We start from the raw sequence: 21,442 nt of genomic DNA on the forward strand, positions 1-21,442 counted from the left end.
CTAATTTTTTGGCTAAGTGATACGTCGGGCTATCAATTCCTTCAACTATAGGACTTAATGTGTTTTCTTTGTGAATTTTCGGTAGCTCGTAAATTCTTGGGGCTAAAATACCGGTGGCATTTCCTTTATCAGCTCTGTTATTACTATGTTCGGATTTGTTTTAAGTGATTTTATCGCTGTTAATTCGTGTTTAGTAATGTTGCTTGTTATTGTTTTGTTATGATTTAAAATGTTGGCAGTTTCTAAACGTGTTTTGTCTGCTATGTTATTAGGGATGAATTTTAGGCCTCTTTCAATATTACACATAAATTCAAGTTTGTTTTAAACCGTACCACTTATGTAGAAAAAATGAATCTGCTGGTCTCTGACAATAACACATAGTTAACTACAGCCCAACCAACAGAATAAAAAACAAAACAGAGAAACTACTTAAGTCAGTTACTATTTCCTCACTACGCACGCTCCCCAAGAATTTATGGGCTACCAAAAATTCACAAAGAAAACACAAAGTTAAGACCTTTAGTTCAAGGAATTGATAGCCCGACATATCACTTAGCCAAAAAATTAGCGGCAACACTCAAGAAGTTGGTAGGTTATTCTCTCTCCTATATCAAAAACACACAACACTTCATAAACACCATCAAAGCATTACATTAGAAAAAGATGATTTATTAGTCAGTTTTGACGTCTCTGCCCTCTTCACAAATGTTCCACTCAATGACACAATCCTTCTCCTAGAGAACAAATTCCCTCCAGATATCACGCCGCTATTTGCGCATGTATAACGGTCAGATTATTTTGTATGGCAAAATGCCTTCTACTTACAAAAAGAAGGCACAGCCATGGGCTCGCCATTATCTCCCCCCTATCGCTAACTTTTACATGGAACATTTTGAGCAACTTGCCTTAGGTTCCTCCCCTCTAAAACCCAAAGTCTGGCTTAGATACATTGACGATGATTTCGCAATCTGGTCCCATGGCTGCCAGACATTAGACACATTTCTTAGCCACCTAAACAAACAACATAAACGCAAACAATTCACAATTGAAATTGAAAAACACAACGTACTTCCTTTTCTGGATACACTTGTCACATGTCTTCCCTCTGGCAATCTTTCCTTCACTGTTTACCAGAAACCGATACACATACGGGACAATATATACACATATACTCCAACCACCACCCAACACAAAAAGTACGTGTCATCAACATGCTAAAAAACAGGGCTCAGACGATCTGTTGCAACGAACAGGCATGATTTAAAATTATCATTAATACTTTGCAAAAAAAACAGATACAGCCAAAACACTATTAACAAAATTCTCTACAAAACCTCAATAAGAAATAAAGACAAACCAGACTACAGTAAAACCATAACCATTCCCTACATTAAAGGAACATCAGATAAAATAATTAGAGTACTACAAAAATACAACCTCAAAGCCACCTTCAAACCTCCTGCAAAATTAAAAAGCTTGCTCAACTCATCCAAAGGCCCACTCCCTCCACTAACCCACCCTGGAGTATGCCAGATTTATTGTACTTGCAACACACCATATATAGGAGAAACAGGATGCACAATTCCTATCAGACAAAAAGAACATAAATGACACATTAAATATAATAATTATGGTGAAGCTGGCCTTTCTAATCATGCCTTGAACACAGAATTGACTGGAAAAGCACTAGCTGTCTACATTGCACTAAAACATGGTATGAACGGAAATTTAAGGAAGCATGTGAGATTATTATCAACCACTCCAATCTGAACAATAATGATGGTCTAAAAATCCCAAACGTATGGAAAGTATATATTTGACCCATGAAACGTTTCTCACTAAGAACAACTATAAACAGGACTGTCCAGTATTTTAAAAGCAAAAATAAGAATTGTAATACTAAAAATAGGACATCATTGTTTCTGAAAGAAAACCATCTGAAAGAATGTTTATTCCTGTCATTGTAAATAGAATTTAGCTTGATGTAATTTGAAATTTTTTTTTTTTTTCACTAGAGGTCATGCCAGTAGAATAACATGTGATCAAAGAATTGTTTCTTTAGCTTACAGTTAATAATGTAACTCAGCTTGTCTTGTATATTGATGCATGCTCCAGATGATGATCTCGATGTGAAGATCGCAATGTCGGGATAATAAAAAAGTTTTCTAACACGGTTGTAATTTCCATAAATTTTTAAAATGAAAACTGGAAGATAAAAGATAATGGACATATAACAAATGAGGATATATGCACTTAATTTTTAAAATCACGAATAAACAATGATATATCCCTTTGAGACATGCAGTATAGGGTATGAAATCATAGGCAATATATTAACTGCATAAAGATTTACAGCTTTTTATAGACGTTTCAACACGTCATCCAACAGGAATGAGAAAATCATTATCCTCCACAGTTTTCCTTTAAGTAATTTTCTTGCCCTATTTTAGTTCATTATTGAAACATGGTGAAAAAAGTGAGGTAAATGCTTATGAAAATAATTTATTGGTATAGGAAATTAGAAGGAGTGATCAGACTAAATTGACTAAGTCCTTTACAGAATGATTGACTAAGAAAAGTTAAGAAATACTAATATAAAGAAATATGTACTAATATTCACCCATGTAATATGCGATATGTACAACTGAAAAATGCATGAAATTCAAAACGACACCTAGATAGAATTGTTAATGAAAGTGACATCAGTGGCAACTTGCAAAGATGAGATTGTGACATAAGGGCTTTACTGAAACTACATGTAGTGCAAAAGTGGCCAGACAATCCATAAATGAATGAGAATGGCTGTGTCACATTAACACTATTCAATGGATAATGGATACTGAAAGAGCATCATGATTATGTCTTGAAATTCATTTACACACCATCCTTAGCTAGTGGGGAGTGTAGTTTGCTGATCCTTCATCTAGAACTCAACCTTCTGACTATGTGTTCTGAATTATGATGTGCAGCCACTGTAAATCTTTTATATCTCATTACGAAGCATTTCTGGTGGAATCATCTACTCCAGCTGACTTTCCAAATTTCAGATTTTTGATGGATTTTTTCTTTTTTTTTTTTTTAATTTCTTCTTAGATGTTTTCTACTACTATGTAGTCACAGCCTGTTTTTCCTTTCTTTCAATTTTAACTAATTATTCCATGCAGCTAAAATATATTTATCTTCCATTTTCATGTTATCTTTATCATCTGATTCATTTTATAGTGCTCTTTCCATAATTTATTCCTGATGTTTATTTTTCTTCTATATACTTCTCAGTCTTGCCTTGACTGTTGTTTGAATACTTCATTAAAAAATTTAGGTTCTTACATATTCTACAAACTCCAAATCATCATCTGAAGAATTCACAATTGGTACAATCAAAATAAGAAACATCAATGAAATTGGAGACATAACTGATCACAACATAATGGGTGTTACTGAAACAAGAGGAATAGAAGAAATTAGAAGAATCTGTTCATATTTTACTTGAACAGCTGAGGGTTGTAATCTTTGGGGAAGGCAGTGGAGGGAGATTGTTCCAAAGGGGAGAAATAGATGGAATAAAAGAGGAGGCAGTGAAGTTGGTTTGGTGAGTTTTAAGATGAACTGTAAAAGGTGTTGGAGGAGAGTGGAGGAATAATAGTGGCCAATTCAGCAGAGCACTGTCCAATGAAAGTATCTGTAGAAGAGGCACAAGGCAAAAACTGAACATCTATGACAGAGGGATTGAAGTGAGTCTATGAGAAAGGGATTATTAATTAGCTGGATATTGCTCTCTTCTGGATAGAATCGAGCAATCTCAAGACACGATTTTAGTGCACCACCAAATCACCATCAGAAGAATTCACAATTGGTACTATCAACGTAGGAAATATAACTACTTCACACCTTCACAGTTAGCAGTTGTGAAGGTGTAAAGTAGTATCTTGTGTGAAAAAGTACACAAAGTTGTTTGCCAGCTGCAGAAGCTATAGTTGAAATATGGTTGTGCCAGGAAAGATCGGAGGTGCAAGTCAGTCCAAGAAGAGAAATCTGATCGTGTTTGGATATATCAGTATTACTGAAGATAAGGGAGAGGGATGTGAGCCCTTTCTTTTGAGATATCAGAGACAGAACTGAGTTTTGGTGGCACTGAAGTTTAAAAAATTGTCCTTGTCCCACTGGGATATAGTTAGAAGATCTGAGTTCAGGTCCTTAGTTGTGGTAGATCTTGAAGATTTGTTGAATCTTCAAGATCTACCACATCAGGTTTGTTGAATGAAAAGGAAGAATGGAGTGTACTGTTGTCAGCAAAGCTATGGATAGGATTGGAAGTCTGTGAGAGCAGACTGTTTATGTACAAGAGGAAGAGAGTGGGTGAAAGAATAGAACCTTGGAGTACTCCTACATTGGTGGGGAAATCTGATGAGAGTAAGCCATCCAAATGACACTTAGTAAGTGATGAGCAAGAAAGTTGGCAATCCGGTTGAAGAGTGGGGAAGACAGACCATAGGAGATAGCAGTTTGGTGAGTAGGTCCCTGCCAAACCTAATCAAATGCCTTTGAAATGTCGAGGGCAACCATGTGAGTTTCTCCAAATTTCTCTGTGGCTTGAGAAGTGAAAACAAGAATATTAGCTGGATGTGGACAAATGACAAATGAAAAAGATGTGGACAAACATCAGAATGGGGAACTGGACAATGAGATGTATCTGCGTCTATGATCCCACAAAAGATTCTAGTAAAGAAGTGGAGGAACTTTTCAAAGCATCAGAGAAGGAAGCCAATACAAGAAAGAGTTGGTCCTTATAGATCTAAACAGCAGAGTAGGAAATGATTAGAAATGTTTTCGGAAAATCTGGGAGAAAAGAGCAAAAACTGATACCAATGATAAGTACCTGTGGATCTCTCTGTTCAGAACACTGAGTTAGCCATTACTAACACCATGTTCAAACATAAACATATGCACACATTCACATATAGAGAAGATAGAAGAAATAAAATACATCTCATTGACTATGTTATTGTTGAAAGTGATATCTTCACACTGGTTCAGGACACAAGAGTACACAGGGGATTTGAAATCGGAAATGATCCCCAGGTTTGGGCAGGATAAAATTGAATATCATATTGAAAAGACAAGTGTTTAAGAAAGTTTTAAAATGAATCAAAGTCGAATGACTTCCAGAGATAAAATGTCAATCTAAACACAAATATTATAGAAGGAAAAATGAAAGAGGTTGAAAATAAGAACCAAACTCTGATGAGGCAGTCTGCAAAGATATAAAAATCAGAACTGGTGGACTCAGGAAGTTAAACAGGAAGTCAAGGAAAGAAGAAACTAAGTCAGCATGCACTCTGAGAGAATACAGAGAGAAATATAAGAAAATAAAGCACTATATAAAACTAGCTACACAAAAGTCATAAGAAGGCTTTGGTAAGAATATAGAAGATAAATAACAGGAAGGTGGTAAAATATTCTGTAGATTATTGAAAAAATTTAGAAATGAAGAAAGAATAGTATTAAAAGAATCAGAGATGATAAAGGTGACATGGAAATTCAAGAAAGATATTCTAGATGTTGGGAATAAATACTTTGAAAGACTGCTAAATGAAATAAACAGTGACTGCACAGTGGCAGGTACAATAAAAATAAGTTTTATGGAAATCCAGGTGGCATTTTTTGTGTTCACTTGCCATTACTTGGTAGCATAAAGCACAGACACCTTGTGAAAAATCACATATGAATTAACATGATTTCATTGTAGTGGTGATTTTACTCCCCCATTCATCTATCATGTATGAACAAATTTGCACATTACAAACATGCCCTATAGAATAAACAACAGTATAAAGTACCAAGGGAAAAGCAGTTCAGAATGCTGTAATTATATGGCGTAAACAGGTCAGTAATTAGAATTGAAGTAGGGTACAGGAAGATGGTTTGATGTTAAATCAGGTGTGAGACAAAGACATATTATCTTCCCTGTTATTCATCATCTATATCAGTGCTTCCGAAACTTCTGGATGTCAGGGGCTCCCCTTAGGAAAAAATATAATATTTCACGGTCCCCCTCGAAAAAAAGTGCAATATAGACATATATTATTATAATATTTATTGTATTTATATTCAATACAAAGCATACACAGCGAATATTGCAAAAATTAAATACAAATATTACATTTTTAGCATCTTACATTACACATTTGACATGGCACATTATCTTATATTTTTATATAGATAGATATATTGTTATTGTACATTTGCAGTAAAAGCAAATGAAACATAAAACGATTAGTAATAAAGAAAGAATTAAAAACATAAAAGAAGTTTAATAACAATTTAATGTTATGGATGTGTTTCAATATTGCTACACCGATATCAGGTGAAATATTTGAAACTGCAATTCTTAGATTTCTGCTTTGAAATGAAACTTATAATATGAATAAGCATATATTTACTAATATTCGTTAAGTGCCGAAATATGCAGGAAGCAAAAAAAACAAAATTTCCATTTCACAATGATTTTTTCCATTAAAATATAAAAAATAAAATAATAAGAATAAATAATAATTAAATACGTTTCTTTTAAGATAAAAAAAATCTACTTACTCTTAAAGATTTTAAATTTTTTTTCATTATTCCCCCCCCCAACAAAACTGACAGCCTTGGGGTCGTCGGTTTTGTTGAGGGGGGAAGCGCTGATCTATATGAATCACATTATTAAGAAAAGTAGCATTAGGCTTGGTATCAAAATAGGAGATATTCAACTGAGCTGAAGATGGTTTGATGTTAAATCAGGTGTGAGACAAAGGCGTATATTATCTTCCCTGTTATTCATCATCTACATGAATCACATTATGAAAAAAAGTAGCATTAGGCTTGATATCAAAATAGGAGATATTCAACTGAGCTGTTTATGTTATATAGATAATGTTATACTAATTAAATAGACAACAGGACTGAATAAATTTATACAGAATAACAGAAATGTGTCGCAACTAAAATAGCTGCACTAAAATACAAGATAATGTTCAAACCAATTTTAACTTAACGGATCTGAGAGCTGGATTAGAAATAAAACACTTGATCAAAGACTGAACACCACAAGTAGTACGAGAGTTCTGAGAAAGATTAAGGAAGTGAACAGGTGGGCATCTATGGCAGAATCATCGAAAAGATGATATTAGGATGGCGACTGATGTTGTTAGTATTTAGGAATGTGTGAGCAGAGCCGCTAAGGTCACTTAAACAGAATGGAAAAGGAAAAGTTAACAAATCAGGTATTTTGATGTAGAATGGCTAGAAAATGACTCTTGGTCTTTCTGCAATAATAAGTGTTTTATAAGAATGAAGTTAAAATGACTCTTGGTCTTTCTGCAATAATAAGTGTTTTATAAGAATGAAGTTAGATATCTGACAGATAACAATCAATTTCATCTTTCCTTTTGTGTTAAGCTCAATGGCCTATCACAACCAAGTAACTTGACATCTTAAGAAACCTGCTTACTGCTTCTGATAGGGCAGTTAATCCTATCTGCATGCACAACAGATTAATTTGGAGGAAAGTGTCAATAGTTAATTAGTAATAATGTAAACTTTTCATGTAGTGCAATCATATCCTGTGTGCCACTTGAGGGTACATATTAAGCATTTGATGATGATACAGTCTGTTTACACAATATAAACATTTTAATGAATTATTAATTTCAGTAATAATCTACTTACCTCAATTAAATGAACAGCTTTCAGGTAGATTAAAACTACTGCAAACTTCACCTGCAAATCCAGATGTATATCTTTATCAACTTCACACCTTAGCAGGAAAAACAACAAGTGTGTTTAATGGCTAAACAAGAAACAAGTCAGATTTATTCAAAAGGTTTGCCTTAATAAAAATTTGATGAATCAAAGGTTTATGGAAGAAGATTTCATTACATAAAGAAAGCAATGTTGAAATTTAATACTGGAGTGTGAACTTTTAATAAACAAATTATAAAACATTATAGTACCGCTATGATAAGAAGTACTATAACAAGTAGGAATAAGGAGGCAGTTGTGGCACTATGTAAAACACTGGTCAGATCACACTTGGACTATTGTGCTCAGATTTGATCACCTGGTTTTCACTGTGATGTGAAAACAATGGAGAGGATTCAGAGAAGAGTAACTAAAACAATATCAGGAATATGGAATGTTGGCTATGGAGAGAGAGAGATTGAAGAAATGTGGATTGCAGAGTTTGGTGGATAGAAGGAAAAGAGGCAATATGATAGAGATGTTTAAATTAATGAGGAGATTTTTATCAGATTAATCCAGAGAGGATTATGAAAAGAGTAGAAAGAGAGAGGGGGGGGAAACCAGAGGTCATCTTTGGAAGCTGAAGAGGGGAAGAGAGAGTGTGAGGAGTAGATTTTTTATATAGAGAATTGTCAGTGAATGGGATGCATTACCAGAATATGTTGCTAATGATTTTAAGATTCGGTATGATAGATATATTCTCAGTTGACTCCATGGAGGGTGTAATAATAATAATAATAAAACAGCTGTCTGTGTAAAACATTTTTGTCTAATGGCTTTAAGGATTCTTTCATCAAAAAAGCTTTTAACAGTTACGGTATCTCAACCTTTTACAATATAGAAGAAATAACTCGCATTCCTATCGCATAGTGTTATGTCATTGTTTCTCTCTAATTTCTGAACTTATATACTTCATTAACCTCTATTATCTTTTCTTATGTGTAGCCTAACTTGATTCTGCAGTATCCGAAAAGGGATATTCCCTTTTCGGATACTGGCAAATTTGTATTATACTGCACCAGCCAGTATCCTATAACAGGAATTAATTCAAGTTCAGGGAAATATTCCTAGATTCATTGGTATACACTCTAACATGCACTAAAATAGATATTGGTACTTTGCAGTCATGACCAATGATCTATTACTTAAATATATATATCTAAAATTCTCCCGCTAAGGTTCTAATTTCATAAGTGCTAAATTGATATCTCGAATTCAGGCATGACTCAGGCATATGTAATAAAACATGTTTATTGGAACTAAAAGACAAGTACAACTAAACTGAATCAAAATACTAGAACTTCTAAATCTATTGCTAAGCTAAATCTCATGCTAAGATAGTTAAACAATTCTAAATTAATCAAATTCACCTAGACAGATCAAAATGTTAATCATTTTGATCTGTCTAGGCGAATTTTAGTGTTCTTTTTAGTTCTGATTTTAGTGTGATATGACAATATCACACTAAATTAAGATCCTCGCATGCATGCTATTCATAAAGTACATATTACACAACTTGTTGCTGTCTCAATTAAGGTTATCTAGTAAACAAAATACACATCATTTCAGTCACATTCAATTACAGATTCGTTCCTGACAATTCCTTGTCCAACAGAATTAGCTATTTCAAAATACGAAATCTTATCAAAGTTCTCTAAAGGATGGTCCACATTACTTAATCAACCACAAATTTCTATCTTCTATCACTTCTGCAACATATGACAAAGATCTCTACATTACCCAGTTGTTTCCAAAAGTCTATTAACTACCATGTGTTGTTCTGGTCATCCTTTGATTGGCTATCTCGGTGCCTGGCCTTTTGGCTACGTTGTCCTTTCTACTGCTGCCAGACTCAAACTAGTTTCTGCCACAACTGAGGGCTATCTCTGTTTCTTTCTGATGGGACATTCAGCGACTGGCACGATTCTGCATAGGCTGATGATTCGCGTACGGCTCCATGTGGAATCTTCTTCAGGATAATCAGGAAAACGGCCCACTGTCCAACATCATGGAGCCCTGGCTCGTCTTTTCCCCGACCACCGGTCAAGAATCCTGAAGATGAAAATCCGGAAAAAAGCCTTGCAATATGGTGCGCTGTGTTCTAGCACCCTCTTTTTGTTGTATCCTTTTTTGCACGACCCTTTACTTTTAATGCCCTTAGGTTGATCCCTTACTCTCCCTTTTGCTGTTAGGTGCTGTCTTCGAGGAAAGTGCACTTACGTCTCTTTCCGCATAACGCTGTAGCCTCCGACATTACGTGTGGTCCAGACGTGACCTTTGAGCTGTTACTCATTACCTGTTTGGCGACTCACGTTATTTTATATAGCTTAGTAAGACACAAATTTAAGCCAATATTTCTTTTACATAGAATCACTAATTTGACAGAAAATATTTCTAATACATTACACATATCAATGCACATTCTCATATACAACAAACAAGGTCTTTCTTATTTTCTGCTGGTGTGCAGGTATTATCTAAAATTAGTTAAAATTTTCACGTTAGATTCTGAATGACAACTTCTTAGAAAATCCTCCATTCAGGATCTAACAATAGTGAAAGTTTTAAAACCACTGAATATTTTTATGTTTTGCCCCATCAGAAAAATCTCTGAATTTTTTGCTTCTCCTAAGGAAAAGCTTCCACATCTCAGTTATCCAGTCATCTACCAGATTTCTTGTTCTTGTGGGTTATCATATTTTGAACAAACAGGAAGATCTGCTTTTATTTATCTAGAGGAATTCGAGTCTTATATTAAATACCATGAACCTAAACAGTCTGAACTTGCAGAACATGCAATTGAGACTAAACATACAGTTCACTGGAAGAAGACAAGAGAACTTCATAAAGGTTGTGTCCTCATAGAATGTCTGTATAAAGAAATGTGTGAAACCTTACTCCATTGTCTTAACTTAAACAGATCTGATGGTCTAGTTCCATCCCCATTATGAGAGATAGTACTCCTAACTTTTTGTCTCTGTGTGTCTATATATATATATATATTTTTTTTTTTAATACGTTAGGAAATTGTTGACCTTTTTAGTTATCTTACATTAGCTACTCAGGTGGTGCCATTTAGAATTGTTTGCCTTTCAATGATCTTGTACTGATGATGCCTATGATAGTAAGGCAAAAAATCTACGTTAATAAAGTTTTTAATGCAAGTTTTACTCCATTTTTATAATTCTTTTAAATATATGATTTTGGTTGCAGATCTGTCAGATTGTCTAAAGTCACATCCCCCCCCCCCCCCACGAGTTGCAGACTGGTAGCCCAGTTCTCCTTGAATTCAGATGAATTGAATTTTGAAAACTCGAAAGGGGGGAATTCCGCACCCCCTTCCGAGTTCAGGACTGATAGGCCGGTTCTCCTTGAATTGTGATGACTCAAAAGGGGATCCCCCGCCCCCGACGCCCAACCCTGAGGTCCGGACTGGTAGGCCTGTTCTGTATAAATTCAAAATAGTCTTCTATTTTGAATTTATACAAAACAGAATTTACACTCAGGGTAGCCCTGAGTTTCAAAACATTCAAAACGGTGTAACAAAAATGTTACAAAAAAGCCTTATAATTTTATATTAGAGAGTAGATATATATATTATATATATATATAAATATAAAACTACTATCAGAATAAGAAGCCTGAATGGCAAAGAAATGTAGCTAGCTGAAGAATTAGATAAGTACCAGATCGACATAATAGGAGTAAAGAAACAAAAAAGACAAAAACTGGTGAGATCTTTCTGAGCAATAAATACAAAATGTTATATTCAGGAAAGGACAATCAAGGAAAAGAAGGAGTAGCCATAGTATTCAACACAAAATATGAGGCTAATCTTCTTGAATGGTAGGCAGTCTCAAGTAGAGTGATGTGTGCAAACATGAGAATGGGGAACTAGAACAATGAGACTTATTTGTGCCTATATAGTCCCACAGAAGGTTCTACTAAGGTAGAAGTGGAGAAATTTTTTGAGGCTCTAGAGAAAGCTACTGACACAATGAAGAAGGAAAAACTGGTCCTTGTTGGGGATCTAAATAGCAGAGTAGGAAATGATTGTGAGACATACAAAAATATTTTCGGAAAATTTAGAGAAAACAGCAAAGCTAATAATAATGACAAATACTTGTTGGATTTCTGCTCAGGACATGGACTGGTTATTACTAACAACATGTTCCAACATAAAAATGTGCACAAATTCACATGGAGAGAAGAGGCTAGGAATAAGAAAAGTCTCATTGACTATGTTATTGTTGATAGTGATGTTTTCTCCCTGGTGCAGGACACCAGAGTGTACAGATGATTTGAAATTGGAACTGATCACTATTTAGTCTTGAGCAGGATAAAACTGAATTTCATATTGAAAAGAATAACATGTAAGAAAGTTTTAAAGAGAATAAAAGTTGAGCAGCTCTCGGATGTGAACTGCAGACTAAAATACACAAAGATTATTGAAGAAAAAAATGAAAGAGTTTGAGAACAGGAACCAAACCTTGGAGATTCCGTGGCAAACCTTGAAGAAAATCCTGATTGATTCAGCCAGGTGAGGTTGTCTGCAAGGATAGAAAAATCACAACTCCATGGTGGATACAGGAAGTTAAAAAGGCAGTGAAGGAAAAGAAGAAAGCATATCAAAAGTTTCTAGCAAATAAGTCAGCTTTTGCTCTTAGAGAATACAGAGACAAATGTAAGAAAGCTAAATACTGTGTAAAACTAGCTAAACAAAAGTCATGGGAGGACTTTGGCAAGAACATAGAAAATAAATATCAAGAAGGTGGTAAGATATTCTGGAGGTTGTAGAAGAAGCTTAGAAATGGAGAAAAGAGTGCTGTAAAAGGAGTTAGAGATGATAAAGGTGACATGAAAACAGGAGAAAAAGATATCCTTGAAGTATGGGGTAATTACTTCGAAAAATTGCTAAATGAAACAAGCAGTGATAGCACAGTGCTAAAAAACACTCAACAGGCATACAGCCAGGAATACATATCCATACTTGAAGTAGAAAAAGCCATCAAATGCTTGAAATGTGGAAAGGCAGCAGGAATATATGATATTCGACCTGAAATGCTGAAGTATGGTGGTATAAAAGTCTTACAGTGGCTGCACAGCATAGTTCAGAGAGTCTAGACAGAGGGACGAATTCCCGATGATTGGAGTAGAGCTCTAATAGTATCCAGATATAAAAAAGGAAATAAAACTGAATGTAAGAATTACAAAGCTATTTCCCTACTGAGTGTTCCTGGCAAGATTTATGCAAGTATACTTGAGAAACGGTTCAGAAGAACTGTGGAAGAAAAGCTTGGTGAAGAACAAGCTGGATTCAGACCAAATAGAGGCTGTCAGGATCAGATCTTCACTTTACGACAAATAGTTGAGAAAGCATGGGAATATAGCAACGATCTATATTTAAGTTTTGTCGATCTGGAAAAGATATACGACAAGGTGCCAAGAGAGAAGCTATTCAATACGCTACAATTATATGGTGTCAATGGGGCATTATATCAAGCAACACTTAGTCTTTATTTGAGTTGTAAGTCAGCAGTTAGAATTGAAGTACAGGATGATGGTTTAATGTTAAATCTGGTGTGAGACAAGGATGTACATTATCCCCTCTGTTATTCATTATCTATATGGATCACATTATGAAGGAAAGTGGTATTAAACATGATATCAGAATTGGAGATGTTAATGTCAGCTCTTTACTTTATGCAAATGATGTTATACTTCTGAATAAATCCGCTACAAGTTTGCAAGATTCCCTGACTAAATTGAATAACTGTTGTAATAGATATGGTATGAAGGTCAGCATTAAAAAGACAAAGACAATTAAAACAGGTAGAATTGTTGAAAATGTCAAATGTGTTGTGAACAGGGAGCCTGTGGAACAAGTAAAACATTTCAGCTACTTAGGCATGATTTTTAGTGAAGATGGTAAATATGGAAAAAGACAACAGAATCAACAAAGCTGGTATGGTAGGCAGTCAATTGAATAAATCCATATGGAATAAGAGAGAAATTAGTCGGAACACTAAATTAGCTGTGTACAAGACAGTGTTCAAACCAGTTTTAACCTATGGATCTGAGAGCTGGGTCAGAAATAAAACATTTGACCAAAGACTAGAGACCGGAGACGGGAGAGTCCTGAGAAAGATTAGAGGCGTGAACAGATGGCATCGATGGCAATATCATATTAAAAACGAGGATATTAGGAAATACCTTGACATTGTCAGCATCCAGGAATGCATTAGCAGAGCTAATCTCAGGTGGTATGGTCACTTAAACAGAATGGGCAAGGAAAGATTAGCAAAACAAGTGTTCTCTGCAGTTGGCAGGAAAATGACCCAGAAGAAGACCAAGATGTAGGTGGATCAATACGGTACAAAGTGCCTTAGACGATAGACATATAAGATCTGATAATGTTTTAGTCTTGACAAATAACAAACTGATTTGGAGAAAATTGTAGATAGGAAGTTAATAATGATGTAAATTTTTCATGTAGTACTATCATATCCTGTACACCCCTTGACGGTACATGTCAGGAATTTGATGATGATGATGATTTATTATGATTATTTTAATTTTCAAGTTTGCGCCTGCAAGTGCTGCAAGTCTAGCTGATCCTACAGGTAGTGCAAGACCAAGGCAACTCATGCTTGCAACACTTGCAGGTGTAAACTTGACTTGTTTGTCTGTTTGCTTGCTTGGGAAATGGAGTAAAACCAGGTTTAAAATAGCTTGGTAACTTTAACATTTATTATACCCAAGGTAAAATACTTTCTACATTTATATCTCCTCCTGAGATTTTTATTTAATAAGGTTAAAACACCTTATGGTAACTTGTTCTGGTAAAATACTTATGAGCTCTGTATTACTAAAATCTTGGTATTTCTAGCCTGGCTCCCACTGATGAGACCTCAATAAAGGTTGAAACCGGTCTGGGTAGTGGCCCCCCTTGCCTTTAATACAAAACATCATACATCTCCTCTAGGAGATGTGCTTTGCATTAAGGGTAAATATTAAGATTAGTGATCAGAGCTTATACTACTTTTACCATGGGTTGCCTTGATCTTGCACTACCTGAAGGATCAGCTAGACTTGCAACACTTTCAGGAGAAAACTTGACTTGTTTGTCTGTTTGCTTACTTGGGAAATGGAGTAACACCGGGTTTAAAATAGCTTGGTAACTTTAACATTTATTATACCCAAGGTAAAATACATTCTACATTCAGTTTTATTTCCCTTTTTATACATGGGCACTATTAGAGCTCTACTCCAATCATCGGGAATTCGTCCCTCTGTCCAGTCTTTCTGAACTAGACTTTTATACCACCATACTTCAGCATTTCCGGTCGAATATCATCTACTCCTGCTGCCTTTCCACATTTCAAGCCTTTGATGGCTTTTTCTACTTCAAGTATGGATATGTATTCCAGACTGTATGCCTGTTGAGTGCTTTTTAGCACTGTGCTATCACTGCATGTTTCATTTAGCAATTTTTCGAAGTAATTACCCCATACTTCAAGGATATCTTTTTCTCCTGTTTTCATGTCACCTTTATCATCTCTAACTCCTTTTACAGTACTCTTTCCTCCATTTCTAAGCTTCTTCTACAACCTCCAGAATATCTTACCACCTTCTTGATATTTATTTTCTATGTTCTTGCCAAAGTCCTCCCATGACTTTTGTTTAGCTAGTTTTACACAGTATTTAGCTTTCTTACATTTGTCTCTGTATTCTCAAAGAGCAAAAGCTGACTTATTTGCCAGGAACTTTTGATATGATTTCTTCTTTTCATTCACTGCCTCTTTAACTTCCTGTGTCCACCATGGAGTTCTGATTTTTCTATCCTTGTAGACAACCTCACCACAAACCTCTCTGGCTGAATCAATCAGGGTTTTCTTCAATAATCTTTGTGTGTTTTAGTCTACAGTTCACATCTGAGAGCTGTTCAACTTTTATTCACTTTAAAACTTTCTTAGATGTTATTCTTTTCAATACGAAATTCAATTTTATCCTGCTCAAGACTAAATAGTGATCGCTTCCAATTTCAAATCCTCTGTACACTCTGGTGTCCTGCACCAGGGAGAAAACATCACTATCAACAATAACATAGTTAATGGGACTTTTCTTATTCCTTGCCTCTTCTCTCCATGTGAATTTGTGCACATTTTTATGTTGGAACATGGTGTTAGTAATAACCAGTCCATGTCCTGAGCAGAAATCCAACAAGTATTTGCCATTATTATTAGCTTTGCTCTTTTCTCCAAATTTTCCCAAATTTTTGTATGTCTGACAATCATTTTCTACTCTGCTATTCAGATCCCCAACAAGGACCAACTTTTCCTTTTTCATTGTGTCAGTTGCTTTTTCTGAAGGATCAAAAAATTCCTCCACTTCTGCCTTAGTAAGCTCCAAGTTAAAATTACAAGCTGTATTTCTGATTAAATAAATATATCACTAATAAAATAGACTATAGTATATATTAATATAAAATGGAAGAACCTTGAAACTTTCATATTTACATCATATGATATACTTACCTTTCTACCTGGCTCAGATCATCCTCATCAAGTAAATTCTTGAGTTCAGCAAAATCAATATTTTTTCCATTTTTAAACAGACTAACACCAGCATGTTTAACCAGAATCTGAAATATATTATTACTTAGACTAGATGATATTTAAATAAACATCACAACTATCTATTTAGAATGTTAAGTAGAGTGAAAAATTCTTTTATACTTATTAGCAAGATTAACTGGAATTATTATATGATGGTAATTTTGATGTTGTGGGGTGCAGTTGGAAAAACGATGGAACATCCAAAGGCTGAAGACAACTCAGATTAATATGGAGAGAGATGCATGATGGGAATTACAAGGAGAGAGAAGAAACAGAACACATGAATAAGAGGAATGACAAGAGTAGAAAACATTATCTGTGGGAAAATCCTAAAATAGAAATGGGCGGGCCACATTGTTAGAAGACTTGACCAATGCGGGAATACAGAGATAATAAACTGGACTCCAAGAGATTATAAAAGATCTAGAGGATGACCACATAGCCTATGGAGGGATGAAATCAGGAAACAAGTTGGAGAGACTTGGCAACAGCCCAGGACAAGACCAAGTAGAGAAATCCTGGAAAGCCCTTCATCCAGCAGTAGAGTGAGAAATGCTGATGATGATGATGGGACACCATTCATGCAGATGGCAGCTCTTTTAAGTAAATCTGGTGTGAGATTGAGGCCAATCAGGTCAAAATATAAAATTGGTTGCTGCAGAGATGATGTAGAAGTATATTATATCTCTTAATGAGAGATAATTACCTGAAGTACAATGCAACAGAGGAGACTTGGAGTACAAGTGCACTGGATCTGGTTAGAGGATCAGAAGACCTGTCCATAACTAAGATGGCTATACTGCCTCCAACTGAAGAAAGTGATCATGTGGTCTTGACTTAGGAGGAAGCAAAAAACATGTGGAAATTCCAGTTAAGAAGGGGTATATGTAGAAAAACAAGGCAAGTGATTATGATTATGATACACTTAGGAGGTGGCTTTAAGCAGTACCATGGCAAAAAGATATGTAAGGGAAAGATGTTCGCAGAGAATGGGGGACAGGAGGTATCTAGAAGAAGCAATATCACATTGTATACCCAAGCAGGAGAGTAAATCAGGTAGGAATTAGATGGATGAGTAATATCATTAAAAGAAAGAAAATGCTATAGAGTTTCTTTTTATAAGGAGAAAGGTGACCAAATAACTTATGAACAGCACATGGATCAGTCAAGAAAGGTGACTAGCATGTTAAGGAAGACAAAATCAGTTAATGAGAAGAAATTCGCCAAGCAGCCTAAAGTAAATCCCAAAGAGTTTTTTCGTTATATCATCTAAGTGAAGATATTGTTATGACAGAGATGACAGGGACTGATATGAGAATAGAGGTTGATAAACTGAAGGTACTTAGGATAATGTAAAATCTGAATGTAAATACAGATGTGGGATTGAATGGTATATTGGTGTTTTAAGAGAATGTCCAGGAGAACTGGCTATGCCTTTGACTAGGCTGTTTAATTTAAGTCTCAGTTTTGGCAAAGTCCCAAGAGAATGGGAGGGCAAAAACAATTCCTTTGCATAAAAGAGGATCTAAGTCTGTGGTAGCAAATTATAGACCCATCAGTAGATCTCAGGAGTGGTGGTAAAAGAACTGGACAAGTTGGTCAAAAAGAGAATTCAGAAATGGGTGGATAAGAATATGATACTCTATGAGGAGCAGCATGGCTTTATAAAAGTTCAGTCATATCTTAGTAATCTACTAACTTTTGTAATAGAGTGACAGCTGAACTGGATAAAGAGAATGACTAAATGATGATACTACTGGATTTTTCAAAGCCATTTGCATAATAGAGTTCCATATAGAACTCTATTATGCAAACTGCAACAATTGGGGATGGATATGAAACTGGTGATATGGATAAAAGGTGGGTTATGGATAGATACCAAAAAGTAGTATATGGAGGAGCAGTATAATGGATTTAGTTTAATCCTTTATCCCAGTGAGAGCAAACAAAGTTTGCGCCTGAAAATATCTTCAGGACTAAATATATAGTGTTGTACTATCTTATCCAGTAAGTAGTGCAACACCAAGGCAACTCGTGGCAAAGGTGGAGCAAGCTACCAGGCACTTCTAACCCAGTATCTCCCATAATGCAAAAGGGAGCAGAATCCAGCAAATCTGGCAGGTGACTAGTGACATGCTGCTGGGCTCTGTGCTTGGACCACTGCTGTTTAATTTGAACATAAACAATATAGGTAATAATTTGAAGGGAGATATTCAGTTGTTTGCTGCTGATGCAAAGTTGGCTAAGGTATTAGTTAAATCAAGGTGACGTAGAGAGCTTGCAAGATGATTAAAATAGGCTGACAGTATGGGCAAAACATAATGGATGTCAATTTAATGCAGAAAGGTGTAAAGTTATGCATTTTGGAATACAAAGATTAAGCTATGTACCACATTGAGGGAAATGTACTCTGTTTTTGTGAGAAGTCTCCAAAAATTACTTGGCATGCAAGCCATGAAATGAACTCATTGACTGAGATAAAATAAAGCATGCAGCACGTGTCAAAAGATAGCTGATGTTTCTATCATGTAAGTCAAAATAAAATGGGCTTAGATAATTATTTGTGATTAATAGCTTGCAGTGTATCAAAAGCTAGGGCAGTGAGCCATCCATGTGCAACATAGGAGGTCTGTAGATATTCTTTAGGCATACAAGACTAAAGATTATGAGCTGATTATTACAAAATTTAACATGTGTAGCTCATGCTACAAAAAACAGTTGATATTAAGCCATACACAGTCTCTGCCCTATGCAAGTACTTAGCATGATAAGATGTGTATGACTTCCAAAGTCAGATATTCCAGTGTTTAGAAGGGAAGGATGGCTTTGCTACAAGAAATATTTTGAAATAAGCATGTTTCACATCAGCAACAAAGTGAACAAATAATGTTCATATATGCAGACTAGAGAATCTACATTTATGTGGAAGATAGTAAGAAAGTACAAAATTAATCTGTTTTTGTGCCACCAGCCAAAAGGACATTTACTGATCCTTTCTTGTGTAGAAAAGACAGACATTACAGGAATGGTTTATCATGCAAACTGCAACAATTGGGGATGGATATGAAACTGGTGATACGGATAAAAGGTGGGTTACGGATAGATACCAAAAAGTAGTATATGGAGGAGCAGAATCCAGCAAATCTGGCAGGTGACTAGTGGCATGCTGCTGGGCTCTGTGCTTGGACCACTGCTGGTCCAAGAAGGGAAGAATGACTTTGCTACAAGAAATATTTTGAAATAAGCATGTTTCACATCAGAAACAAAGTGAACAAAGAATATTCATATATGCAGACTAGAGAATCTATATTTATGTGGAAGATAGTAAGAAAGTACAAAAGTTAATCTGTTTTTGTGCCACCAGCCAAAAGGACATTTACTGATTCTTTCCTGTGTAGAAAAGACAGTCATTACAGGAATGGTTTATCACGCTTTTTCTGTAGCAGTAACACCTCAGATATCCCTAGATAATGATGTTATCTTTCAAACAGTTCTCAGCCTCCTGGAACACTTATAGAGAAATATCTCTGTAATTCTCACATTCAGCTTTATTCCCTTTTTTATAGATGGGTACAACAATCATCTGAAATTTTATCTTCTGAATTATGCAGTGTAGCCACTGCAAAACTTTTATACCTCCATATTGATCGTTTCTGGCTGAATAACATCTACTCCAGCTGCCATTCCAGATTTCAAATTTTTGATGGCTTTTACTACCTCAAGTATTGATATACCATCCTGAATCATCAATAAGATTGCAAAATTCAGGAAGATAGCTGACTTTCTATCATACTAGCTATACTAATTCTGTTGTCTATTTCCATTTTTAATTTATCATCTTCGCTAAAAATGATGCCTAAATAGCTAAAATGTTTTACTTGTTCTATAAGTTCACCATTCAGGATACAGTTTTTTTTTTTTATTGCTGATTTTCATAGCAAAATTATTATAACAGTTATTCAATTTAGTCAGGGAATCTCGCACTCATACTGAATTAATTCAGAAGTATAACAATGATCTGCATAAAGTAAAGAGCTAAGATTAACATTGCCAATTTTCACATCAGATTTAATACCACTTTCTTTTGTAATGTGATCCATATAGATAATGAATAATAATAATTGAGATAACATGTACCCTTGTTGCATACCTGATTTAACATCAAACCATCTCCCTGTATTCTGATTCCCACCACCTCCTTCAATTCTGACATACAGCTCAAATAGAGACTATGCATTGCTTGATATAATGTTCCATTTACACCATATAACTGTAGCATTTAGAAGAGATTTCCTCATCATCTTGTCATATGCCAGACATTATATTTACTTTCTGATATTTGCCTTCTATATTTTCTAGTGAATACTGGCAATATTGTTAAATATAAGTGGTGGTATTTTCTTTATTTTTGACTGTGTTGTTTATTCATGACTATTATTACAAAAGCATTATGACAATGATGTGTATAAAAAAAAATGGTGACCAAGCCATTGATATTAAATGATATTAATGTAGATTTAATGCAATGTAGCATGTGTTTAATGTATTCATTGTCAAGATTGAATAGTTTGTGGTACGAAAGTGAGAATGGTGGGAATGTTTGTTGGAAATGTTTTGTGAGCGAATGCAAGAAATGCAAGGAGTAGAAGAACGAAGTTGCAGATATTAATTATATTAATTATATAAGAAGGGATTTTCTATAGTCTTGGCATCTAGATCTTTTCCATTATATAGATCTTCTAAGTACTCCTTCCATCTTTCTGAAATTTCTTCCTTATCTATAAGTTTGTTCCCCTATTTATTTTTGATAATTGTACTTCTTTTCTTATCTGGCTTATTCCTTTTATAATGTTTTAAGCTTTATCGATTCTCCCAGTCTTTGTTAGATCTTTTATTTCTTTATATTTCTCTGTATATCATTGTTTTTTTGCTTCTTTACACTTTCTATTTATCATATTTTTTATATGTTTATATTTGTCTTTGCTTTCTTCATTTTGGAAGGTTTTGTATTTTCTTCTTTCATCTATGAGAAGACGAAACAAGAC

At 35.0% G+C, this 21,442-nt stretch overlaps 1 protein-coding gene across 1 annotated transcript in view; it reads right to left on the reverse strand.

Annotated features, from left to right (window-relative positions):
* The window catches only part of LOC150109014 (general transcription factor 3C polypeptide 3), a 306,866-nt gene that overhangs the window by 161,171 nt on the left and 124,253 nt on the right, over window positions 1–21,442 (reverse strand). Inside the window, exons 13-14 of the mRNA XM_090411276.1 lie at window positions 16,317–16,423; window positions 7,708–7,795 (exon numbers count right to left, since the gene is read on the reverse strand). Coding sequence (XP_090267402.1) covers window positions 7,708–7,795; window positions 16,317–16,423 — 195 coding nt within the window. The remainder of the gene's footprint in view (window positions 1–7,707; window positions 7,796–16,316; window positions 16,424–21,442) is intronic.

This window comes from Typopeltis vanoorti, chromosome 2 (genome assembly GCF_054136105.1).
Source record: "Typopeltis vanoorti isolate ZY-2024b chromosome 2, IOZ_Tvanoo_1.0, whole genome shotgun sequence".
Lineage (NCBI taxonomy): Eukaryota > Metazoa > Arthropoda > Arachnida > Uropygi > Thelyphonidae > Typopeltis > Typopeltis vanoorti.